At 40.5% G+C, this 22,676-nt stretch overlaps 1 protein-coding gene across 2 annotated transcripts in view; it reads right to left on the reverse strand.

Annotated features, from left to right (window-relative positions):
- LUZP2 (leucine zipper protein 2) overlaps positions 1 to 22,250 on the reverse strand; it is a 592,171-nt gene extending 569,921 nt beyond the window's left edge. Inside the window, exon 1 of one of the 2 annotated variants that reach the window (XM_061610611.1) lies at positions 22,002 to 22,250. In XM_061610611.1, coding sequence (XP_061466595.1) covers positions 22,002 to 22,063 — 62 coding nt within the window. In that variant the 5' untranslated portion in view covers positions 22,064 to 22,250. The remainder of the gene's footprint in view (positions 1 to 22,001) is intronic. The other variant, XM_061610612.1, reaches the window with a different exon arrangement.
- Positions 22,251 to 22,676: the final 426 nt, after the last annotated feature.

Raw genomic sequence — 22,676 nt, forward strand, 5'->3', positions numbered from 1 at the left:
CGCCAGGGTACTCCATATAAGAAGGCTAGAGTAACCACTTCTAGTGTTAATATTAAAGTGTGTGTGTATATACATGCATATATATTTGTATGTGTGTGTATACACATGCACACAACTGATAGTGGCACACTATATTACTTTTCATTATCTTCAGATCTTTAAAGACATACTAAAAGAAGACCACTTTCATTATTTTTTATACAACTTCAAAACATGCAGTCCACACATATGCAGTTCAGTGGCAGAGCACATGCTTAGCGTGCAGAAAGTCTCCATTTCAACCCCTAGCATGTCTGAAAGGTTCTTTGTCTGAAACTCTAGAGAGTCACTGCTGGTAGTAATCAGTGGCCTGAGCTAGATGGGCCAGTGGTCTGATTCGGTATATGATAGCTTCCATGTTCCTATGACAGATTAAGTAATGTTATATTGAGGGCTTATCTGTTTAACTATTTGCATGAAACGTCTGCATAGACCATGACATGTGATGATTGGTCATAGAGGTTTTCTAAGGCTTCATTCAAACATAATGTGAAACAATGGTTTGTTTCAATGACTGGACCTGAACCTGCCCAGAAAGCTTGATTTGTTTGGGACTAACAAACCAGATCGGAAAGCACAGTATAAAACTTGTGCTGATTTGATGTTATGTCTGAAACCACATCTGAACCCTGCTCTGTGGGCATGTACACTGTACATAATATAGAAATCTATGGCCAACGGCTACCTTGAAAGATCCATCTGTAAGATGGACAACACATGACAACTTACACAAGCGGAGGACGGGCTTCCTGTACCTTATGAGGAAGCGGAAATTTGGTCAGGTGAGAAAAGCTGTGCCAGCTGAAATATGAATTTTTATAAAAGAATGAAAGCCACAATCACTCTATTCTCTTTTGCACCTGTTCACCTAAGAGAAATCTCTACATGGAACTACCTTCTCTATAGGAGTGAGCTTTGCATGATGTGACACAGCAATGAGCTGAGCTGTGTAGTGCCCCAATTATTAAAACACCCCATTGAATAATCGTTGGGTCTCTTTTCTTGTCTATTACTGCTGCCTGCGGCAACCAGTCAACTTGATCTCTTTGCCTAGCTGAAGTTCGAGTCAAGCTATAATTTCCAACTGTTTCTGTATTTCTGGCAGGGCAGGAAGTTGTGAGGAATGACCCTTTTACATTACGGGGATTCAGATCCCGAGGTTAGTCATACACAGAAGTACAAACATAAATCAAGCACAGGATGAGAGAGATTTGTTCATTAGGAACTAAAAATTGCACTCCCTGATTCCTTTTTAAATCTAGTGGAAACAGGACCTTGAGGACTAGCTTAGAGAGAGAGAGAGAGAGAGAGAGAGAGAGAGAGAGAGAGAGAGAGAGAGAGAGAGAGGAAACTGCCTTATACCGAGTGTCAGACCATTGGTCCATCTAGCTCAGTATTGTCTACACTAGCCTTTCCCAACGAATGGGCCACCAGGTGTTGTTGGACCACAATTCCCATCTTTCCTGACCATTGGCAATGCTGGCTGAGGCTGATGGGAGTTGTGGTCTAACAACATCTGGTGGCCCACTAGTTGGGAAAGGCTGGTCTACACTGATGGGCGGCAGTTCTCCAGGGTTTCAGGCAGAACTCTCTCCCAACCCTACCTGCAAATGCCAGGGATTGAACTTGTGACCTTTTGTATGCAAAGCAGGTGCTTTACTGCTGAGCTATGGCACTTAATTCTGACATGGTTAGGATTGTGTTGGTAATCTCTATGGCTCCAAAAGTACTCCCCATACCTACCCTATATATTGCAGTCTTCACCTCAAGCAAAATACAGGGCATTTGAGTAAGCATTTTAAAGCTTCCATTCATGAAGCTAAAACATGATGATGTAGCAATGAAAACCATTATGGTAATTAGAAAGTTTGGCCCCATATGGACTCTAAACTGTAGATATAAAGTAGGTTCTAGTCCTCAATGTTAGAAGAGGTGATACCTAAAGAGAAACAGTAACTCGCTAACTGGTCTTGCAACCAACCCATTCAATGAAACATTTTGCTGGTCGTATCAAAATGTCTTTGCCTTCCCTTGAAATTCCTCAGAGGCTTTGTCTGAGGAGGAACTTACGCATGCTCTTTGAACTTCACTTACAACAAAATCCTGTGACAACCTAGATATTTATAGACACAAATAAATATTGCTAGATTTAGCAAAGCCATTTCAGCTTCCCCTTGAAGCTTCTCAGAAGTTTTGCCTGAAAAGGAACCCCCAAAATTGCTTCTTATTTATCTTTAGATGAAATTTGGGGGGGGCAACTCTAAAAGTACATTGGCCCCAGGTAGGATTGCTGTGAAAATGAGATTACTTTAGCTTAGGATAGCAGGTCAGCACATAGCTGAAAACACATATTTGTATTCAGGCTGCACTGGCTGGAATATGATTAGCTCCTATCTTGCTGAAATGCTAACTTTAAAGAGACTGCATTTTTTTAAAAAAAAGTTAGCAAGACACAGCTTCTTTTTCATACGCAAAAAAGCCTTTTTATCTTCACATCAAGCAGATATTATATTTTTATTTTCGCTGTACCAAGAGGAACAAACAGCCAGTATAAAGTTTGGTCAACCATATCTGTCACTTCAATTTTTCACACATTCACTCCTTTCTCATCTGCATTCACACCTTGGTTCCTGACCTGTGCCACAGGCTAGTCTATAAAAACAAACAAACAAACAAACAGAGAAAAATTATGTTAACAGTATGAAACAAAGACAGTCAAAATTTATAGAAATATGAATTTCAGATCAAATCCAAGTCTTAACTGAAAACAACACCAAATGCTTCCCCTTCTCCCCGAACTGGGCCAGAACTTATTTCTTTATTTAAAAATATCTGGTCTGGTTCACACATGCAAGCTCATCACTACGTTACTATAACATTAAGTAGTGACTTGCATGAATAAATGAGCCATCACAGAGCAAATGGCACAGACAGTGCTTTAATCTCACCTCCTGTCAGCTCAAACAGATCTCGAACATAGTAACATCAGTTCACATTGAAATAGTATGTGAACTAGCTATGCTACACAAATAGGAAAATTACCAGCTGACCTACAGAGGAAAATGGTGGGTTCAAATTATATGCGGTAAAATACTAATTTCACCAGCTTCCTGAAATGCAGCAAATATCTGGGAGGACATTTAATACCTGTTTTGTCAGGCTGTTGTGCTTCACAAAAAAACTGGGTTGCAGGAAAAATGGCAACATTGTGCTTTTAAATTGCAATTCACTTTAACAAGCTGTAAAGTAAACAGATGGTGGGAAAAGAGGGAAAAGGCAGCTTTGCTGTGCCTCCATCATTCTGGTATGCTCAGGCAGCCTCTATAGCCATTAAAGATTTTGAAACACTTTTTCTACCCTATGACTTAAATGCATATAGAAATATTTATGAAATGATGCATTCTTTTTCAGGCTGTTTTGGTGGTAAGTCGATTTTCGGGCAGTGCCAAATGTAACAGACTGCCAGTCTCCAGATTCTGAAGTCAGTGGCTCCAAAAGACTAGAAAAATTAGATTCATCAACTTGCCTTCCCACTTTGCATCCCAATAGGATAACATGAATGATAAATAAGGTTTTCCCATATGAACTGGATCTGAACCAATGCAGGTAAAGCTAGCTGAGGACAACTCCAGTCCACAAATGAATCAAAACTGGAACTAACCAAAGCAAAATATAGCTAGATGGGTTGATTCCCTGATTGCTGCTTCTCAAATATCAAGTCAGTATATATGGTTTGAATCCCAACAGACTATTTTGGCTGGTTCCAATAATCTCGTAGCTATCTAACAGTACAACCCTGTGAGGCAATGTGTTGAGACAGCAATAGTTAGGAACAGTGGCAAGGTCTGAGTAGCAAGCCTTCTTCTTTGCCCGAGTGTTGGCATCTTACTGATATTATTCAAACTAGGGATGTAGGAAGACATCATTTTCAGTTCTGTCCTGTATTTTTTGCATGCAGCACTGTTTCCAATCCATTACATTTTGTCTTCCACCAAAAATTACATTATTTGTTTCACTCTCCACTGTGGCAAAATTACATAAACTAATTTTGCCATTACATTATTCCACCCTATTCAATTCAATGCAAAGGAAACAAAATGCAAATTAGGAAACAGTAATCAATTATGTATCATTTGCAGACTGAAAGCAACAATAACAGCAAGTATCAATCATATCTGCTGGATTGATTTCCATTCCAGACATGGGACAAATTAGCAAACACTGGCAATTTCTCCTCTCATTTCCATTTTTGTCAGAATTCTCTGACTTCCCGGCTTCTGTAGCATAGCTGTTTATTTTTTATTATTTTATACACTTATATCCCACCTTTTAGGAAGCTCCCCACAAGGTGGCTACCAGAAGCCTAAAAACAGAGCAACAGTAAAACAACCCAAATTTCAAGTAATACAATATATGTGCCATGCAAGGGACAAGCTGAGAAGACAAGAATGGACCCTTTTACTGGATCCAACAAGCTAACATAGTTGCACATACAAAGCTGTACTTAGCATTTATTATAGTGAGAGGCGTTTCATGGCCTTTACAGAGCAATCCCAACGGAGACCACGGAGGTGTGGATCCTCCATTGCATTCGGAATCCTGCCATCTCCTGCTAGCCAGGATAGAAGGTGCAGGGTGTTCTGGAGCAGCAGCAGCAACAGCAGTGGCCAATCAATCAATCAATCATTGTAATTAGAGATGCTTGAAATATGGTAAGAGGTACAGTACCTGACCTTTTTAAATAATGTCCATGTAGTAGGTTATTTATTTATTTATATCCTGCCCTTCCTTCCAGCAGGAGCCCAGGGAGACAAACAGAAGTGCTAAAAACACATCAAAACATCATAAAAACAGACCCTAAAATACACCAAAATAAAACAACTTTTAAAACATTTTTTAAAAAAGCTTTTAAAACATCTTTTAAAAAGGGTTAAAAACATGTTGTTTTTTAAAAAAATATATTAAAAAGCAATTCCAACACAGACACAGACTGGGATAGGTCTCAACTTAAAAGGCTTGTTGAAAGAGGAAAGTTAGTAGTTGGGAGGTGCACAATTTCTCCCACTGAAACTGAACCATTTGGTTAACATCCCAACCCAAATTTTAGCCCCTCTTCGCTGATTTTTATGTGACATCTGAAGCTTTTTCGGGGTTCAGTAAGATATTTGGAAATCTTTTTGCTGCTACTGTAGTATAACCGATAGATGCACATTACAAACAGTATGTTCTCCACTACGGTATGTCACAGTCTTTCATTGTGTTCTGCCACAGGACCCATAATTAAGAAGCTGCAGAAGGGATGATTAAAGAACATAATGGATGAGGCAGTAATAATTCCAATGATGGCTGTCCACACCATGAATTCACATGCTGCTGACTCAGAACAGAAGGCACTTTAATACCTTGTAACTGGCTGATTGATTATCCATTTCATTGACAGACAAATGAACACATGCTAGGACACAGGAAAAAGAATAAAGACTGACACACCGCTGGAGGGGGGGATAGGAGTTTACAGGGGCTGAAAAATGGGCAAACATGCTGGAGGTTCTTGCAAGGAGGGCAAGGCCTATTTGTCTGAAGTCTCTTAGGACTATATGTAGAAGCCCTAGAAGTTATAGCTCCTGCATAGAGCAACAGCCCAGCCACTGACATGTCTGCTGAATAGCCCTGGCCCTTAAATCTACCTGTACAACTTCCAGTGTCAGTTGGAACTAGAAGGCAGTTCAATCTATCCACCATACCACTGTTGGAAGATCATACTCAGCTTTGGCTCGTTATTAGATAGACAAATGAATAAATATTAATGCCAGGTCTAAATAGCCATGACAGTGACATATTTTTCACTTTTCTTGGGGTGTTCCTCTTCCTGGATGACAACCTAGGTCTGGTGTGAAGAATTTTTGACCTTTCACATGTTGCTGAATTACACCTTTCATTGTCCCTGGCCATTGGCCATACTGGCTAGAGCTGATGGGAACTGTAGTTCAGCAGCATCTGGAGGGCCACAGGTTCCTCAATCCTGACCTGGGTCATGAGAATTTAACTGATTTAATTTGATTGTTTGGCTTCAATCCTTTATTAATGTTTCTTCACTGCATCTTTGGAAAAAGAAAGGGTGAGTGCAGACAAGGAAGAATGCAGAGGAAAGAGAACAATGTGAGCAGATCCACAAGAGAGTTATTTTAGCGAGGTGATGAATGTCAGGATTCTCCCAGGGCTGGATGAGTGGCTTGAATGGCACTACATTGAATGGGCAAGTTATCAAATTCCCCCCTCTAACTAGGAGAAGAACTTATTACTTCCAAGTGAGTTTAGTTGGGGGAAGGGCCTGTGAGTGGCTATCCATGCCAGTCCACCTGGACATTTCCATTAGGGCTGTGCATCATATTTGGATGAATCCTGAGGTGAAGCAGAATACTTTAGAGGTATTTTGGGCTTGTCAGAGGTAAGGTGGGATCTCCAACAGGTGGGCATACGTTGAAGCAGAGACCCCTGAAGTGCTTTGCTGCACCTGGACAATTTGGACATTAAAAACTGCTACAAGCAAATGTCTGATGAAAGCAAATGAAATGTCTCAAACCTTGTCAGAACACAATAAGACAAATGTGGGATGCTGTGGAAAGGGAGAACTAGCACTAGAGTGGAGATTAGGCACAGAGCTCCATTGTGACTAGCTTGTTGTCAAAATGAATAATTTAGTTATCTGAAACCAAATATTGATATTTGAGCTTCATTTCCGACAACCCCCAGATCTTCCCCACCTCTTTAGCTTCTGCCCCACAGTCTATCATTCTCCAATGCACCCATGCCCTCTCCACTGTCTTCTTGCAGATAGCAGGCACCTCTGACTGTCACAAAGACTGTCATGGGCCATTTAACAGGTGGGCAGGGCAGGTAGGCATGGTTTGGGGAAATGACTCCATGGGCCAAATTTGGGGATTTGCCTGTCCTGGGCATAATTTGGCCTCCTGGCTGGAGATTTCCCATCCCTGCTGAAGGTCCCTCTTTTCTTTTTTGTCCTCTAACCCTGAAGTCCCTGTTTCATCCCCACTTCTTTCCCTCAAGAGACTTTGTCTTCTGCACTTATTCTTTCACCATGCTCCTGCTTCTCAGCCTCTTCCTTCCAACACCCAATATCCTGGGATTTCTTCCCACTCAGCTTTGAAGCCCTCCATTTCCCTACCTACTTTTGACTCTGTCCCATTTTAAATATTTTATTCTCTTATTACATATAAATTGGTCTCCATATTTCAATTACACTTCCATTAAGTACACAAAAGGTGATGGAGTTTAGCTGAAAACTGAAAACAGCACATCAAGACAGAAGTGGCTAAGGCCTTGATGCTTTAAAATGCTTATTAAATGCAGCATCTAATTTACTCTTCTTAATGGCATCTTATTAAGTGGAAGGAACAATCATTGGAACAACCAGGGAAGGCTACAATGGAGGGGGGGGAATCAGTAGGGAGTGCCAAATAAAATCTGCCACTGAATATTAGCAATATATTACAGGCTTTAAAAATGAATTCACGTTGTAGTCTTTCTCTTTGTCTTTCAGTTTTGAAAACAGGGACATCTGTGTGCTTGAAGTGATGTTTAATAAGACAGTTAAATATCAATTCAGTTTAGTAAGATAGTAAAGCAGCATAGTTTTCAACATGAAAAATAAGCTCATGTAATTTAACTATCTAGCTTCTATTATACTGCCTCATCTGAGGTTTGCGTTCCAGATCCAAACCATTTTTTTTACCAGTGTACCCATCTGATTAGCATAAATTCTCTCAAATGCAAGCAAAGTATATTACATTTCTCTGGTGCTTCCATTAGTGTTCTCCATCCCAAACATTTCTGTCTCAGCACATCTTATGTACACAGTGTATTGGTGGTTGGATGCTCTCATGCCGGGCATCCACTTCTCTCAGTCAAACTCAAATGGGGCTTAGCCAAACAGGTCCTCTACTCGATTAGCAATGAATAACAGGAACAACTGGATAACTAGTATACATTCCAATTTTAGCGTCTTGTTCTGCTGAGGAATATGTACCCCTTTTCCCCAAACTTCTTATTAGACACATTCCAGCAGGGAACTAGAAGTGTGAACAGCTTCAGATAAAAGGAATGTGTCCTTAGAATTAAGCATCTCGATATAAGGCAACTTTAAGTAACTCTTAAGTAGTTAGAAAGGTAGATAATGTAGAATTAAAGCACATAATAGCAGTAACTAAATTGCAATCAAGACCAGATTCACACTTTACATTTATTCCACTATTATTCCACTTGAAACAGTCATGGCTTCCCCAAAAAGAATCCTGGGAAGTGTAGTTTCTGAAGGGTGCTGAGAATTGTTAAGAGATTCCTATTCTCCTCACAGAGCTACAATCACCAGAATTCTCTGGGAAGAGGGGCGGACTATTAAAGCACTCTGGGAACTGAATCTCTGTCAGAGGAATAGGGGTTTCCTAACAACTATCAGCATCCTAAACAAAATACCCTTCCCAGGATTCTTTAGGGGAAGCCATGACTGTTTAAAATAGAATAATAGTGGAATAAATGCATGTTGTGAATGTGGCCGAGGTCTAAAATTAAATAAACTCCTGGGCCTAGAACTATTACAAATTACTGACATGACCCAGTCAAGCTTAAATGTTTAAAAACCTGCTGCTTCCACTGAAAGATACTTAAGTAGATCCCCAGTCCTCTCACTGAAATCAATGGGATTTAAACATATTTAGTTATGCATGCACCCTGGGGCAACAGTAGTGTACTGGCAAATTCAAAGGTCCAGGGTCCCTCTATGATAGTCACTCCATGCCCCCTCATAGCCAGGCTTCTCCATCTCTCCTGCAATTACAGGATTATAGAACCAGAACAATACTGCTGGCTCCCCCCCCAAAAAAAATCTCTTTCTCTCTGTGAGGGCTGAATGTTGCCAGAAACATTTCACTTTTAAGAATGCTGAAATGAAACCAAGTGTGAGACTAGGATTTGAGAGACCAAAGTACTTTGTCATGAAGCTCACTTCTCAGTTACCCTAGGAGCCAATCAGCATGAAAGCGGAGGCATGTGTTAGCTACTGAAAAGAGTCTTCTCAGTGACTGACTCACCTCCTTTCACTCTCATTGGCTTCAATCATCATGAAAGGACAAGGCAGCAAGTTGTTAACCAAGTGAGAAGACTTTTCAAAGTGGCTAACATGCTCCCTTTCGTACTGATACGGACCCTGCTGGGACCCTGCTCCCAAAAAAGTAAGGGGTCTATGACCTCCCACGACCCTGGACGATTATAATCCTACAGGGCAAGCACAACATTGTGCTGCCTGAGACAGGTCCACTGCCGCTGTCTCTTCCTCTTCCAACCCACTGCTGCTTTGCTGTGACTGGGGCCAAATCAATTTTAAAAGAAGTTTTAAGTGGTGAAGGCACAGGCATTCTCTGGGCAACCTCTGTCTTGCCCTGAAGAATGACCCCTTCCTTAGAGTGAGGCATAGAGTTCCTGTGCTGCCACTGCCTTATCACTAATGACAGCTGGGAGAGTGGACAGGCAAGTGGGAGGATGCAAGCAGGAAGGTGGCAAGGGCAGTGGGAAGGAGGAAGCACTAGCTGGGGCAATGTTGGGCCAGTCAGTCATGGCAGGTTGTTGGCCCTGCAGGTGGCAAATGGGATGGCGCCCAATCACACATACCCCACAATCACCTGCCTGAGACATGTAGCTCAGAGTGGCTCATGCTAGGGTCAACTCCAGTCTTGATAAAACAACTTACAGCACTCCGGGCTTACTTTCAGGCACGGGGTATGGTGCTATTCATCACAAATATACTGGAAACTGTTTAGGATTCAGAGGGATTCATCTAAACACCATTCTTGTTAAGAATCAGATTTAGGTGCATATGCCATGGCAGAGTGAGGCAGCTGCTTCAGGAAGCAGAGGTTGGGAAGTGGCGATGAGTTGTCGAAGGACAGTTCTGGGCGAGCCATGGGGCCTGTCCAGGAGCCCCTAAGCTAGCTGGTTGTTCCTTGGCCTGAGCTGAAATAAGATTTAGTCTGAATGGTTTCTGTGTGGAGATTAGTGAGAGGGCTGTATCTTATTCTTCGTCTCAGACAGCAAATTGTATTGGGCCAACCCTGCCCACATGCAAGATATGAACACAACAGCTCTTCCCTATTGACCCCCCCATCCCAAACAACTGGTATTCAGAGAACATGCCTCTAAAGTTAGGGGTGCCACTTAGCTATCATAAGTAATAGCCACTGATAACCTTATCCTCTATATGAACTTGTCTGAATTTCAGCCATGCATTAAAAATATCATAGGGATCGACCCTCATGCTAGGAGTTTCACAAATTCGGATGAATTGTGTAATAACTAATTACTGCATGAATAATACAATGTTTGAACTCTCTTTAAAATTAGGTTTGAGGCCATAGCAATGCATTTGTATCATTCAGAGGGTTAAGATACAGTATTTGAAACTAAAGAGTCTGAGCAGGGAAACATTCCTGGTATTTTGTAGTATTTTGTAGTAGTAAACATTCCTGGTATTTTGTAGCATCCTGTCCCCCACCCCAAATCATAAGCCATCAAAGTAGTTATTAAGTCTTCAAGCTGAGTCCATTCCTGATGTATCTATATTGATTTTTGTGGCATTGCAATCAATGGAAGTTATACCTGAAATGGATATGGCCCATTATGTTTATCAGGATCCAATGAATTGACTGATGACTAGGCGTATTATACTGGAAAAAAATGACCAGGGTGTGGCTGCTGTTCATTACAACAGTTCACAAAGGAGTATTTATCTGAAAGATCTAAGGAGTCACAAAAGTCAAATATATGATAATTGTTTCCCCCATTCCTTTCAACCATGTTCATAGTTTACATAGCGGGGGGAATCCTTTGTGCTGCAAATCAGTACATTTTACACTCAAGCCAGAAAATAATCCAAGGCAATATAAAAGGAGGTGTGGAATGAATTATGTGTCAGAGGGAAGCTTGATCCTTCATATATTCAGACTCAGAGAAATTCAAAGAGCCAAAATTAAAGAATGGCAATGTTTACCGTACCCAGATGGTACAACAAAAGTAGCTGCACTCTCAAGCGAACATGATTGAGAGCTGGGTACGTACCTGCACTTGCCTTCTTTCTGTTATACATTTTTGCGTATAATGGCAGAACACAATAATTACTACAATAAATACATATATGATTGCACCAGGAGACATTTGGGGTTTTAGGGTATTTTGGATCTGATCAGATTCAAAAAATGGAATGTAGAATGAAAAAGGAAATATGCAATATAGCTTTTTATCTAAATTAATTGTAATCTTGTTTATTTAAAGTTATCTGGATTGAGATTTGAAAAATTAATGAACTAATTGGTTAATTAATGTGTATTGGCAGATAATAAACTAAATATTTTTTAAAGTTTGGCAAGCCTGGAAATGCAGGAATATTACTTTATCTGTCAAGCCTGGGAATGCATTTATCTGTCTACTGATCTCTGCCATTTATAAGCTTTTGCATTTGACATGCTAGGTGCGTTCACACTCGGTGTTTTAATGTGGAATTGCCACTCTTTGCCTCGGAAAAAAGTTATTGAACCTTGACATGACAGAGAATAGTGGGATGAACCTGTTGAAGTGTGGGAAGCTATGTAGGGGAAAAAGTGGGCAGTGCTAAAAACCCTCTTTGATTAATTGTAAGTCCCATAGTTTTATTTTTTTTTATTTATATCCCACCTTTCTCCAAGAAGCTCAAAGTAGCCCACATAGCTCTTCCCTCCTCATTTTTACCAGGGCCGGCGCCAGAGAGTGGCAAGGTTGGGGCCTGGCCAAGGGCCCCTCCTTAGGTGGCAGGGTGGTGGTCTCGTTCCACAATCTGCAGCAGTTTTGGGTCCTTCAACCTGACCCTGTTGCAGATCGCAGAGAGAGAGAGCTCACAGGCACACACACCCAATACAGACAGTATGGGCTTCAATAAGCCTGCCTGCATGCCCCACTGCATGCCCCACCTACCTCTCCTGTCAGTGTGAATGCCTGCCATCACTCAAGATGGTGGTGGGGGCTTCCCTAAGGAACTGATGCCCCTGATACAATCTTGGTTCATGGCAAGCATGCTTACTATGCGCACAAATCATTCACACAACACGAGAGGTAGGTGCGTTGTGCAGGCAGGCTTACTGAACCCCATGTTGTCTGTATTGGGGGGCACCTCGGAGCTCCTTTTCCATGATCCACAGCAGGTTGCATGGAGGGGTGTTGGGCTACAGTGCCACAGGCCCGGGGCAGGCTGGTGGCCAAGGACCCAGTCATGCCTGGCACCAGCCCTGATTTTTATCCTTGAAATAACCTGCAAGGTAGGACAGTGACTGGCCCAATGAGCTTCATGGCTGAGTGGAGATTTGAACCCTGGTCTCCCAGGTCTCAGCCCAACACTCTAACCATTAGACCACATAGGCTCTCCTAAATGTCCTTCTAAAATAGGATTCCACTATCTGATGATCACTAGATGTTATGGACTACAACTCCCACCAGTCGCAGTCAGCAAGGTGTAAAACATTGTGATAACATCATGCTGGGGAAGGTTGTCCTAAAGTAAGGGAAGTGGCTGATTAAATTTATCACAAGAAATACAACTATTTCCTAAAAAATTCTAACTCATTATTTTGTAAAATAGTTTATATATACGTACATGAAAAAAAAAAGAAATTTAAGAGGGGGATGTGGATTGTAAAGCTGACTAGATAACTTTGAAGAGGAAAGCTTCAGAAATGTGGCCCTTAACTTTTTTTTTACTTTAAAAAGCACAGATTGAAAGTTGAATAACATTGTTGCGATATCCACATATCTATATGTGTGCGCATCCTTGGCAGAGCTAAATCACAAATTTCAAAATAGCTTTGTTGCCAGATATTAGTGCCAACAAAATTATGGCACCCTTAAGGCACAAAGAGGAAATGCTTTAATACCATACGTCAGATAATCTCCCATCCCTATTCTAATGGCTGCATATACACTTACTGTATGGTAGTGCAAAAATGTGGTCTTTCTCAATATGGAATTGTTCATGTTCATCCTCAACATGCTGCTTTCAATCCAGATTCATTGTAGATCCTGCTATCCAGGCAGGTGGGTGAGGTTACTTTATAAGTATTTGAAACCCCTCTTCTTGATTAGGTTATATGTTTGAAAACCCTCACCTTGCAATCTTGGTATACACCCACCCACAGCATCATTGGACAGGCACTGGGACTGCCTACATCTGCTTTCAAATGGACCCACTGTGGGGTAAAGCAGAATCACTCTGCAATTAGTTTTTATTTTCGGAATGAAACCAGTTTCTGAAGAAGCACTTTTCAAGGGCAAAAACTATGCAATAGGTCTAGATCAGGGTTTTTTAACCTGTGGTCATAGGCTTCGGGTGGCTCATGAACCAGGCACAAAGAAAAAAATCAGTTTCCAATGCAATAAAAAATATTTAGTTAGTTAGTTATGTGGGTCCATAGCTTTCATCAGATTCTCAAAGACGTTCATGGCAAAAAGGTTAAGAACCACTGGTCTAGATTGTGTGTGCATCAGGTAGAAAAAACAAGAATTCAGTCTCCATTGATTCTAGAATAAAATGTTGTGTGTACGCAGCCCATATAGGTGTTTATTCTTTTAATTCTCTTTCTCTCCCTACAGTGATGTGAAGCAAGCCAGACACAAATATACACATCATGTAGCATGAGATGTAACTGAAGCTTGAGCAATTCCACAAGATAGGGAAGATTTACAGTTCAGTCTTATAAACGTCTTCTCAGAAATACAACCCAATATCTACTCCTGCCTTTCTTCACAGCAGACATTTTTCATACTTTATCCAGTTATACTTCATCCAGGTAATTAATGCACTCAAAGAATCCTACATATTATCTACCATTAAGCACTAACTAAAGAGGCTGTTTTTTGCACAGGACTAAGAAAATCAACATTGTCTTTTTAAGCTGCAAGATCAAAGTTCAATTTTAGGATGGTATATTTTGTTTAAATAGCAGAGAATCGTGAAATGTAGCATTACAAGCTTTGGAGAGACAGGGTATTAACATATTAAATAAATAAATAAATAGATAACATTCTAAAAAGCTGCATTCATGCCTTTATAAACAATGAAATATCTTTTCCATTTTTGCAAAAGTCACTAATGTGGCATTTGTTCCTGTGAACTGAATTACAAAGCACTTTATAATAGCAATTTAAGACTGCTGTGAAATGGTTCTATTGCATGGGGTGGGGGGAGTCTTCCATAATTCATTCTGCTGCTATTAAACTAATATGAGATACAGTTAAAAAAACCCAACAACCGTACCCTATTATTTGTACACCCATTTAATGAGTGTCGTTATTAGACATATTATTAGAAGTAAACTACAGTTTCTTGAGGTTCTATTATGTGCCTGTTGATGACTGCAGGATCAGGTTTCAGTTCATGCTGCACACCATTTTAGATGTCATTTTTTTAAAAAATCAGGAGGAAAATGTTTCCTCTCATAGAAAGACAAAACCCAATAGGTTTCTGTTAAAGAGCTGTGGAAAAGTACACTGGGTGAGATCCAATTGGTCAAGCTCCACTCTCAGAAGCCATTCATCAGAAGAATGGGAAGCAAAGCAATTTCTGGTGATTTTTCCTCCTGCTCCAGCCTGTCACCTCCCCCACTCTGCTCTATTCTAAAGATTGGGGGACCCTCTGGATCAGAAGGGGGCTGCAGGAGGAGGAGGGATTGTCAAAAATTGCTTTCCTTTCTGTTCGGCTGATATACCTCTACTGTCAGTGGAGTGGCTCTACTTGGATTCTCCCCCTTATTATTATTAAAGGCATGCCGCATGCCACAGCACCAGAATACCCCAGGATCAATCAGCAAGAGGTCCTAAATGGTGGCTAGAGGTTGCTGTGGACTACACTACTGTTCATTCTTTTTTGTGCTCCCCCCACCCCTGCTGTGGGTGTAGCACATCCTCTTGGATGCAAGTCACATGCATGCAAGTCAGTTATGTTTACAAATTCTGATAAAATATCCCATGTTTGAATATTTGGTGTTCCTGTAAGCTTTTCTGCAAGGGAGTGGAAGTAACTTCATTGTCTTAGAGCCACAAGCGGTGTCATAAGGATGCTGTCATTGACTGGTCTCATTGACCTGAACCAACCTCATTCCTTCAGTAGGAAGAGCTTTTTAGTAGTGTGGCCTTTGTAGGCAGAGCTCGGAAAGGTTACACACTCACCATTTTTTGCAAATGTTGATGGTGCAAAATGACCAGCCAACCCCCAAACCCTCCCTTTCTAAAAAAATTTCAGCCATTCTTGCAAAACATGTTTTTTTGCTCATTCAGTATCTGGAGAGATGAGCTTTTCTAGCAGTGGTTTATCATGCAAATCTTGATCTATTTAGCAATGCTTTTGATAGAGACTGATGATAGTGTTATGCTTTTCAACTGTTCTATCACTGAGAAAAGATGTTGAGTAGTTTCCCCTGAGGAAGAACACGGATGTTCAAAATGTGTCAGGAAATCTGATAAGTAATTTGTGAGGAAATCTTCTTACACATATTGTCTTTCCCTTTTCTCCAGTCTACTGCTGAAGAAGCAACAGCCAAGGGTGGGAAAATGACAATGCCAAGACTGAAAAAAGGCAAACACGTAGGTATTCTAATTTTTGGGAGAAGTTTTCAGAATAGCTAGTTTTGCCCCAAATATGGAAAATATTCAGTACCAGTAATCTTTAAAATCTATAATAATTTACCAGTAGTAGTAATGTTCTAACGTCTGTTAAAAATACACATTTAATGCAAATAAACAAACAAACAAAGCTAAAGTGCAAATTAATCTATGAACATGTTTCCAAGGTATATTGTGCTAACAACTCACCATATAAGGGGTTGTATTCAACTAAGTCCTACTTTGAGTAGACCCATTGAAATGAATGACTCTAAATCTGTCACGTCTTTTAACTTCAATGGGTCTACTCTGAGTAGGACTAGCACTGAATGCAACCTGATTAAATAAAAACATAGAAAAATCATGGTAATTAGAAAAGGAAAAGTCATGCCTATTATTTAAAAAGCTCAGGAAAATATTTTGACAGATGTACATCAACATTATTTACTTTTTCGTAAAGTTTCAGGATACTAGATTAGAAACAGTATTTGTTTGGCCTTGTAAAACCTTTAATATGAATATACTTTTTTTAAAAAAAATGTGCATAGTGTAGAGTGGACCGTCAGGGTGGAGTCAGGGCACACAGTTCTAAATGTTATGCTCTATTCACTACAGAATAGTATGCAGTGCAGTGACACCATGATTTACTGTGCTAATCTGTATTAGACAAACTGAGCAGGTCTTTCCCACTATGCTTACCATTACAAATTGTGTTTGGTTTGGGGTTGGACCTAATGATCTCATAGGGATCCATTCCAACCCTGTGATCCTGATTGTAAAATATTCAGGATTAGTGGGGAATAGGAGCAATGCTTAAAAGAAAAACATCTTGGCCCGGTCTTTCTTTGTCTGGGCATGCCCCTGCATTAACTGAAAGTTATCAGCTGTTGCCTTGGTGAATGGGTCAGGAAAGTGGGAAGATGACTTTTGTCATGGGGAAAGTGGATAAGCCTGGAAAAAGGCTAGGAGATGGTAGTTTTGAAGGAAGGAAGACGTAGTGAGGATCAGAGAGCCATGCTGGAAGTCTGGAAGATTTCATGGTGTAGCCTACTTGGAGGGAGAGGACAAGGTGGTGGAGAAGTCAGCATGGTGCAAACACATTGGTAAAAGCACCAAATTGGTCCTGCTGCTGAATTTGCATTGCACTGACCTCCCTGCTGCCTGCCCCCTCTCTCTTTCCAGGTAAACAATGATAACCCACCTGCTGGGAAGCTGGCATAGTGGCTCTGTCCCACCCAGTGAGTTGCTTCTGTTAATGCTGTATCCTCTACCAATGCTCAGCCAGTACATTAACTCATGATTCTTAGAAATAATTGCTCAGGATGATACATCAAAAGCTATGACAATACGGCTTCGCTAGAAATTACAACATGGTTGCGGGGGTATTGGAAAAGCGTACAGGCACACCAGCACAGTTGTTGAAGATCGGGGGGGAAGCTGCAATCCATAAGACAGTTAAAGTATACTACTTGGAAGGGATTTAACCCACTGGACTGTTGGCTGGAAAGTAAATTGTTGAGAAAGAGTAGGATGTGATGACTACTGCCCCACTACAAAATCACAGCCTGTTCTGTGAGCTGGAATAATTCGTGTGCCAGCAAAACATGTTATATCTGAAGTAAAAGTATTAAAAATAGATTTTTTTTCATGATCCAATTTTCTTGAGCAGTGAAATTTTTCAGGGGTTCCAGTACTTTCCTGAATTTTGTTGCTTTTGGAATGAGGTCACTGGACATGTGCTCTCATTTTGTAATATCTGCACTTATTTACAAACATTGAACAAGGGTGGAATTCAACATAGCGCTAAGTATCTTGTCCTGCAAGCACAAGGATTTCTCTTTGAGCAATGGAAAGTTCTGTCCCTCTACTTCCCTCATGTGCCCCCTAAATTTATTCTGGGGTTTTCCCCAACTCTCTGGAGCAGATTTAGGGAGAACACAGGGTGCACACAGGTGGTGGAGAGGGGAAAGTCCTATTGCATCAGCAGAAATCCTTGTGCAGATGAAATGCAGTAATTGAAAACCACTTTCAAGAAAGAGATATTTTTGGGAGTTGTGCAGAAAATCAGCATGAGCCACAACTTAGCCAGCTTCCAATTATTATGGGCCACAGGGATTCAGCTTACTGAGCCGGTAGGCACTGAGGAAATCTTGTGCGTTTCCAAGTCCAAACAAATGCCGGGAAAGAGTTTTCCACATATGGGGTGCCATCACTGAAAACATGCTTTCTCCAGTTGCCTTACTTACTTACGTACTTACTTATTAGATTTATATCCTGCCCTTCCTCCCAGTAGGAGCCCAGGGTGACAGTTAAGCCATATACCTAGCTTAACCTCAGAAAAACAGGGGTACCCAGAGGAAGGCCTCAGATACTGGTCATTTGGGTAAATTCACACAGGAACAGGCAGTCCTTTAGATACCTGGTCCCACTATTTCAAAAGAATAGGTGAGGTTGTGACTCGAAGACATGCACAATATACATACAACTTCTGTATCCCTATTTACAGTGATTGAGGCAATGGCAGTGAAACATGAAATGATACACAGGAATGAATGTTGGGATGCCACAGTGATGTTTCCAATCCAAGAAGCCTGGAGATTCAGCAGAAAGAACAATTTCCACTGACTGTTCAACTCGATGGATTTCCGACACCATACTTTAAAGAAATGTGCCTTTCTGTTAACTTTTACTCTTACTTCTGTGCTGGCTGGGGTGAGGGGAATTGCAGTCCAAAACATCTGGAGGGCACCAGGTTGGTGAAGGCTGTTTTAGACAATCCAACTTGGGAGTACACCTTATTTTTTAAACATTTTATTCTAGCAGCCCTTTTATTGACAAAGCTCCATTTGAAGGCCTAGAAGGCTCATATCATGACTCATGATACAATCACCAGCAGTTGCTAAAATCGAAAACTTTGATTAAGTTTATTCTACTTTGTTCATGAAAAAAATACACTTTTAGAAAAAGACATCAGTTATTCCTGAAAACCTTAACCGCCGGCAGAATGCATTTTTATTTAAAATTAGACTCTACTTCATGCATAGGAGGGAAAATGAGGATAAGATCCCTAAAGAATAAGAATAGTGAAGTTCAGCTTAACTGCTTTCATCTCCCCCCCCCGCCCCTCAAGCGGAGTGTCCACTGATTCTAGTGCTGGTAAATACAGGAAATGAAGATTGCTCTGTGTCCATAAGTTGACAGGACAATACTACTAAAGAAATCTCATACCACTCGTGGCTCTAGCTATGCCTGAGCTAAGCAGTTTCACACTACAGGATAATAGATTCCCATATTCACTACAGCAACTGTTCTCACAAACCTTCTCAGTTTGGGCAATTGCCTGAACATTAACCATATGTTAGCAAGGAACAGCCTTAGATGGTACAAACTAAATGGCATTCTTCTAGAATAAATTATGGGAGAAAAATCATTGGCTAAATCCAGCAAGAGGAGAGTCTAACAGAACAATGTGTACCCACTACTGCACTCACAGCTTTGCAGGACAAGGTGGCTGCAAAGAAATCCAAATGGGGCCACACACATAGTTCTGTGAGTCACCATATTACCAAAATTGGGACCGCCACCCTACATGCTCACTTCCAACAGTCAGTTGCATTCTTGCAGATTATTGTCATTGGATCATGCCAATATTTAACCCATAACAAGAAGATAATCTCAAATAATATATTTTCAAACAATCAGAATTCACAATCAAATATATAAATATTTAATATACAAATGCCTCATGTTGCAGCTTTATTTCAAATTATCTTTGGTTTTGCATTCTGTACTGCTGGTATATACCCTAAAAATAATGCTTTAGAAGATCACTTCCAATTAGTCCCCAGTGCCAGTTTAATTTGTCTACCAACTCCACCCACTCACTCCTATTCAGTCACTATCGGCATTCTCAACATTTCCAACAGTTGTCAGTGTCCCTCTACTCTTCTTTCTTTTTTTGTTAAGCCTCCATTAAGAGCCCAAGAAAACATACATTATTTTAAAAATTGCTTTCTCCTGGTGCTGTACATCTATATGGCTTCCAGTGCAGGTTTAAACTCCAGTGGAAGTTTCACATTAATTGCAATCAAAAAAGTTCTAAGAGGAAGTTACTTGTAAGGAATTGTAATTAATTTTGTAATGAATGGCTGGCTGTTAATTTGTGCACACTGGTATATATTTTCAGTATCACCAGAAAATTATCAGACTAACATGCTTTTCACAAATTTATTCTAGCTACATTTGCACCTGAAAGTTACACTAATGGACTAATAGAGCATCCAAGAATGTATTTCCAGTTTCATCATCTAAAGCTGCAATCCTAAGCATGTCTACTTGGAAGTAAGTCCCACTGAATTCAGTGGGGCTTACTCCCATGTAAGGATTGCAGCAACAATCCTGTCAAAGAGGAATAATGTGATTGTTTAAATCTAAGAACATTTTCTAGCATTTATGTACTTCATAAGCAAAGAGTTTTACATGAACTTTTTAATGACACCCTTTTAAAGTTCATTAGACGAGATTCTAGGTTTCAGCAGTTGACACTCTGATCCCATTTTCTTCCCGAAAGTCTATTCAGTTTTTGAAAACATATGGAAGTGCAAATATTCCTTTCCTTTTCTGTTCTTTGTAAACAGGAGATAAGTTGGCAGCCCTTAATTCAGCCATAAAAGCAATTCAATCAAAAGCCCATTTAAGATGCAAAGTTGTATGTCTTGGTGAGTTGTGTTTCCATCTCAGTCCTCCATTTGAATTTAATTCCTCTGTCATTTGGCCATGTCCATACAATTTTAAGAAGCCACAAAACTGGCAACATGAATTGATGGAGAATTTCATATCGCCAGAATATTTCCAAGATCTACTTACTAAATCAAAGCAGAGCCTCAGATAATTAGCAGATTGCAACACAAGGCTTCAAAGGGATTTGCATAGTCTATCAAAGAGCATCCGAGGGAGTCATTACTGACTGAGCAGGACAGAACCTAAAATTATAAGTTCTTTAAAAGCATAGACAGCTGATTAAGAAGTTGTGCCACATCTCAGCATCAAACTATATGTGGTCCTGATACTTTTCTCCATACTTCTCTGACCCTTCCTTCTCAGTTACAACTGCAGTTGGCAGTTGTTTTTGCTCAGGTGGATTACATCTGAAAACCCAACAGTTTAGTGAGTAATCTTGTTCCATTGACAGTACACTCAGAGTCCAGAATAGAAAGAGATTCTCCAAATCCACTGCTGGAAAAACAATGCAGGAAAACAACACTTGGCACAAAGGGATATGGGCATGTCTCCAAGACATACATAGGTATGGAGACACTGTTTATTACATTCTCTGGGGACTTAGAAGTTTACAAGGTACTTAATAACCAACACAGCAGAAGGTTGTCACTTTCTTGTTTATAAGCATCAGGAAATTGGAAAGCATGCACTGACAGTAAGACATCGGAAGAGGTCTTCAATCAAAAAGATCCTACCCTGCACACAATATTAACTTTCCATCAGTGTGCAGTGTGGCTCTGGAATAGAGTGGCATCCGTTACTTGTTATTTACTGCACATGCTATGTATAGAGGCTGCTGGACATGTTTGTACCTTACTCAGGAATAAATATTCACTGTATAGCTAAAACTGTGATTCCTAAAACTGATAACTTGAAACCTTGCATTTTAATCCACACACTGGGAGATTCCTGTATTTTTTGGAAGTTTGAAATATTTTTCCTAGCATCCTAATGCCATTCCAGCCATATGCTGTTCACAAATAAAAACAAAAAAGACTGAACAAGGTTATTTTTCAGTTGTAAAACTCCTATTGTAATAAAACTGTTCCAGACTTTGGTTTTCGGTTTCCACCTCAAATCTCATAATTTTTTTAAAAAATCCATGTTCCCCAGTCCTATTCTTTAGCTTTGTTATCTTAACTAGAACACATGCAAAATTGCTATGACTATACAGTACATCAGCTGGACATCCAGAACTGTTTTGCTTAATCACAAAAGCTTTTGGGTCATTGCAGAGCTAGCAGTTTCCCTGTTACAGGCTAAAGAGATGAATGGACCGGACTAACTGGGAAATGACCCAGAATCAGTCTTTTAAGAGAGAGAGAGAGAGAGAGAGAGAGAGAGAGAGAGAGAGAGACTACACTGGAATCTGTTCAGGAAAAGATGCTCCCTGAACTTACGAGCATGGGAGAAGCCGGAATAAAAATCATGCTTAAAAATGCACCTTAACTGCTTCTCAGACACAATCCCAAGTCAAAGATCTGTCCACTCACCTGGTGCTGAGAACCAGAACAGGAAAAAGAGACAGCAAGTAATGAGGCAAGATGAATTTCATATTGTAAGTGTGCCTGTGGTGTTTTCTGAGGCTCTTTGTCGCTCTCCCTTTTTATTCCTTCCTCTCTCCCAGTGCTTCTGATTTCTAAAGTCCTTCCTCTGCAAAGAGCCTGCTTCCGCGTGTGACGGTCTGTGGATCTCGAAGCAGCAGACAGACCAACACACTGACTAATGAAGGCAGCTTAGAGTGGGGTTTGAGCTTCAGGGAGTGATGTCACAGGCAATGGAGCTGCTGCTGCAAGTCTACTGCCTGATAGTCTGCGATTATTCAACACAGCGACTCTATTGATGTCCTGAAGGATTTGTTATTACTAGCAGTTTAAGTGGCAGCTAGGGAAGGAAGTGAGTACAGTGGATGCTACTTAGCTCGAAGGGTAGGAGTGCACATCACTTTTGCCTTAAAGATTAAATCAAAGAAAAGACATACAAAGGAATTCTGTCTGTTGTTATAATTAAAGTTGCATCACTCAGCAGGATTTGCAATGTAGATCATAGGTCAGATTTCTTTAAATTAACAGGCCACTTTCAAATTAACCTCATGCACTGTGCATACAAAGGCTGTCCTCTGCTCAGTAAGAATGGAAAGTTATTGTGCCCATTAGAAGCACAGATCT

The sequence above is a fragment of the Rhineura floridana genome, chromosome 2 (genome assembly GCF_030035675.1).
Source record: "Rhineura floridana isolate rRhiFlo1 chromosome 2, rRhiFlo1.hap2, whole genome shotgun sequence".
Taxonomy (NCBI): domain Eukaryota; kingdom Metazoa; phylum Chordata; class Lepidosauria; order Squamata; family Rhineuridae; genus Rhineura; species Rhineura floridana.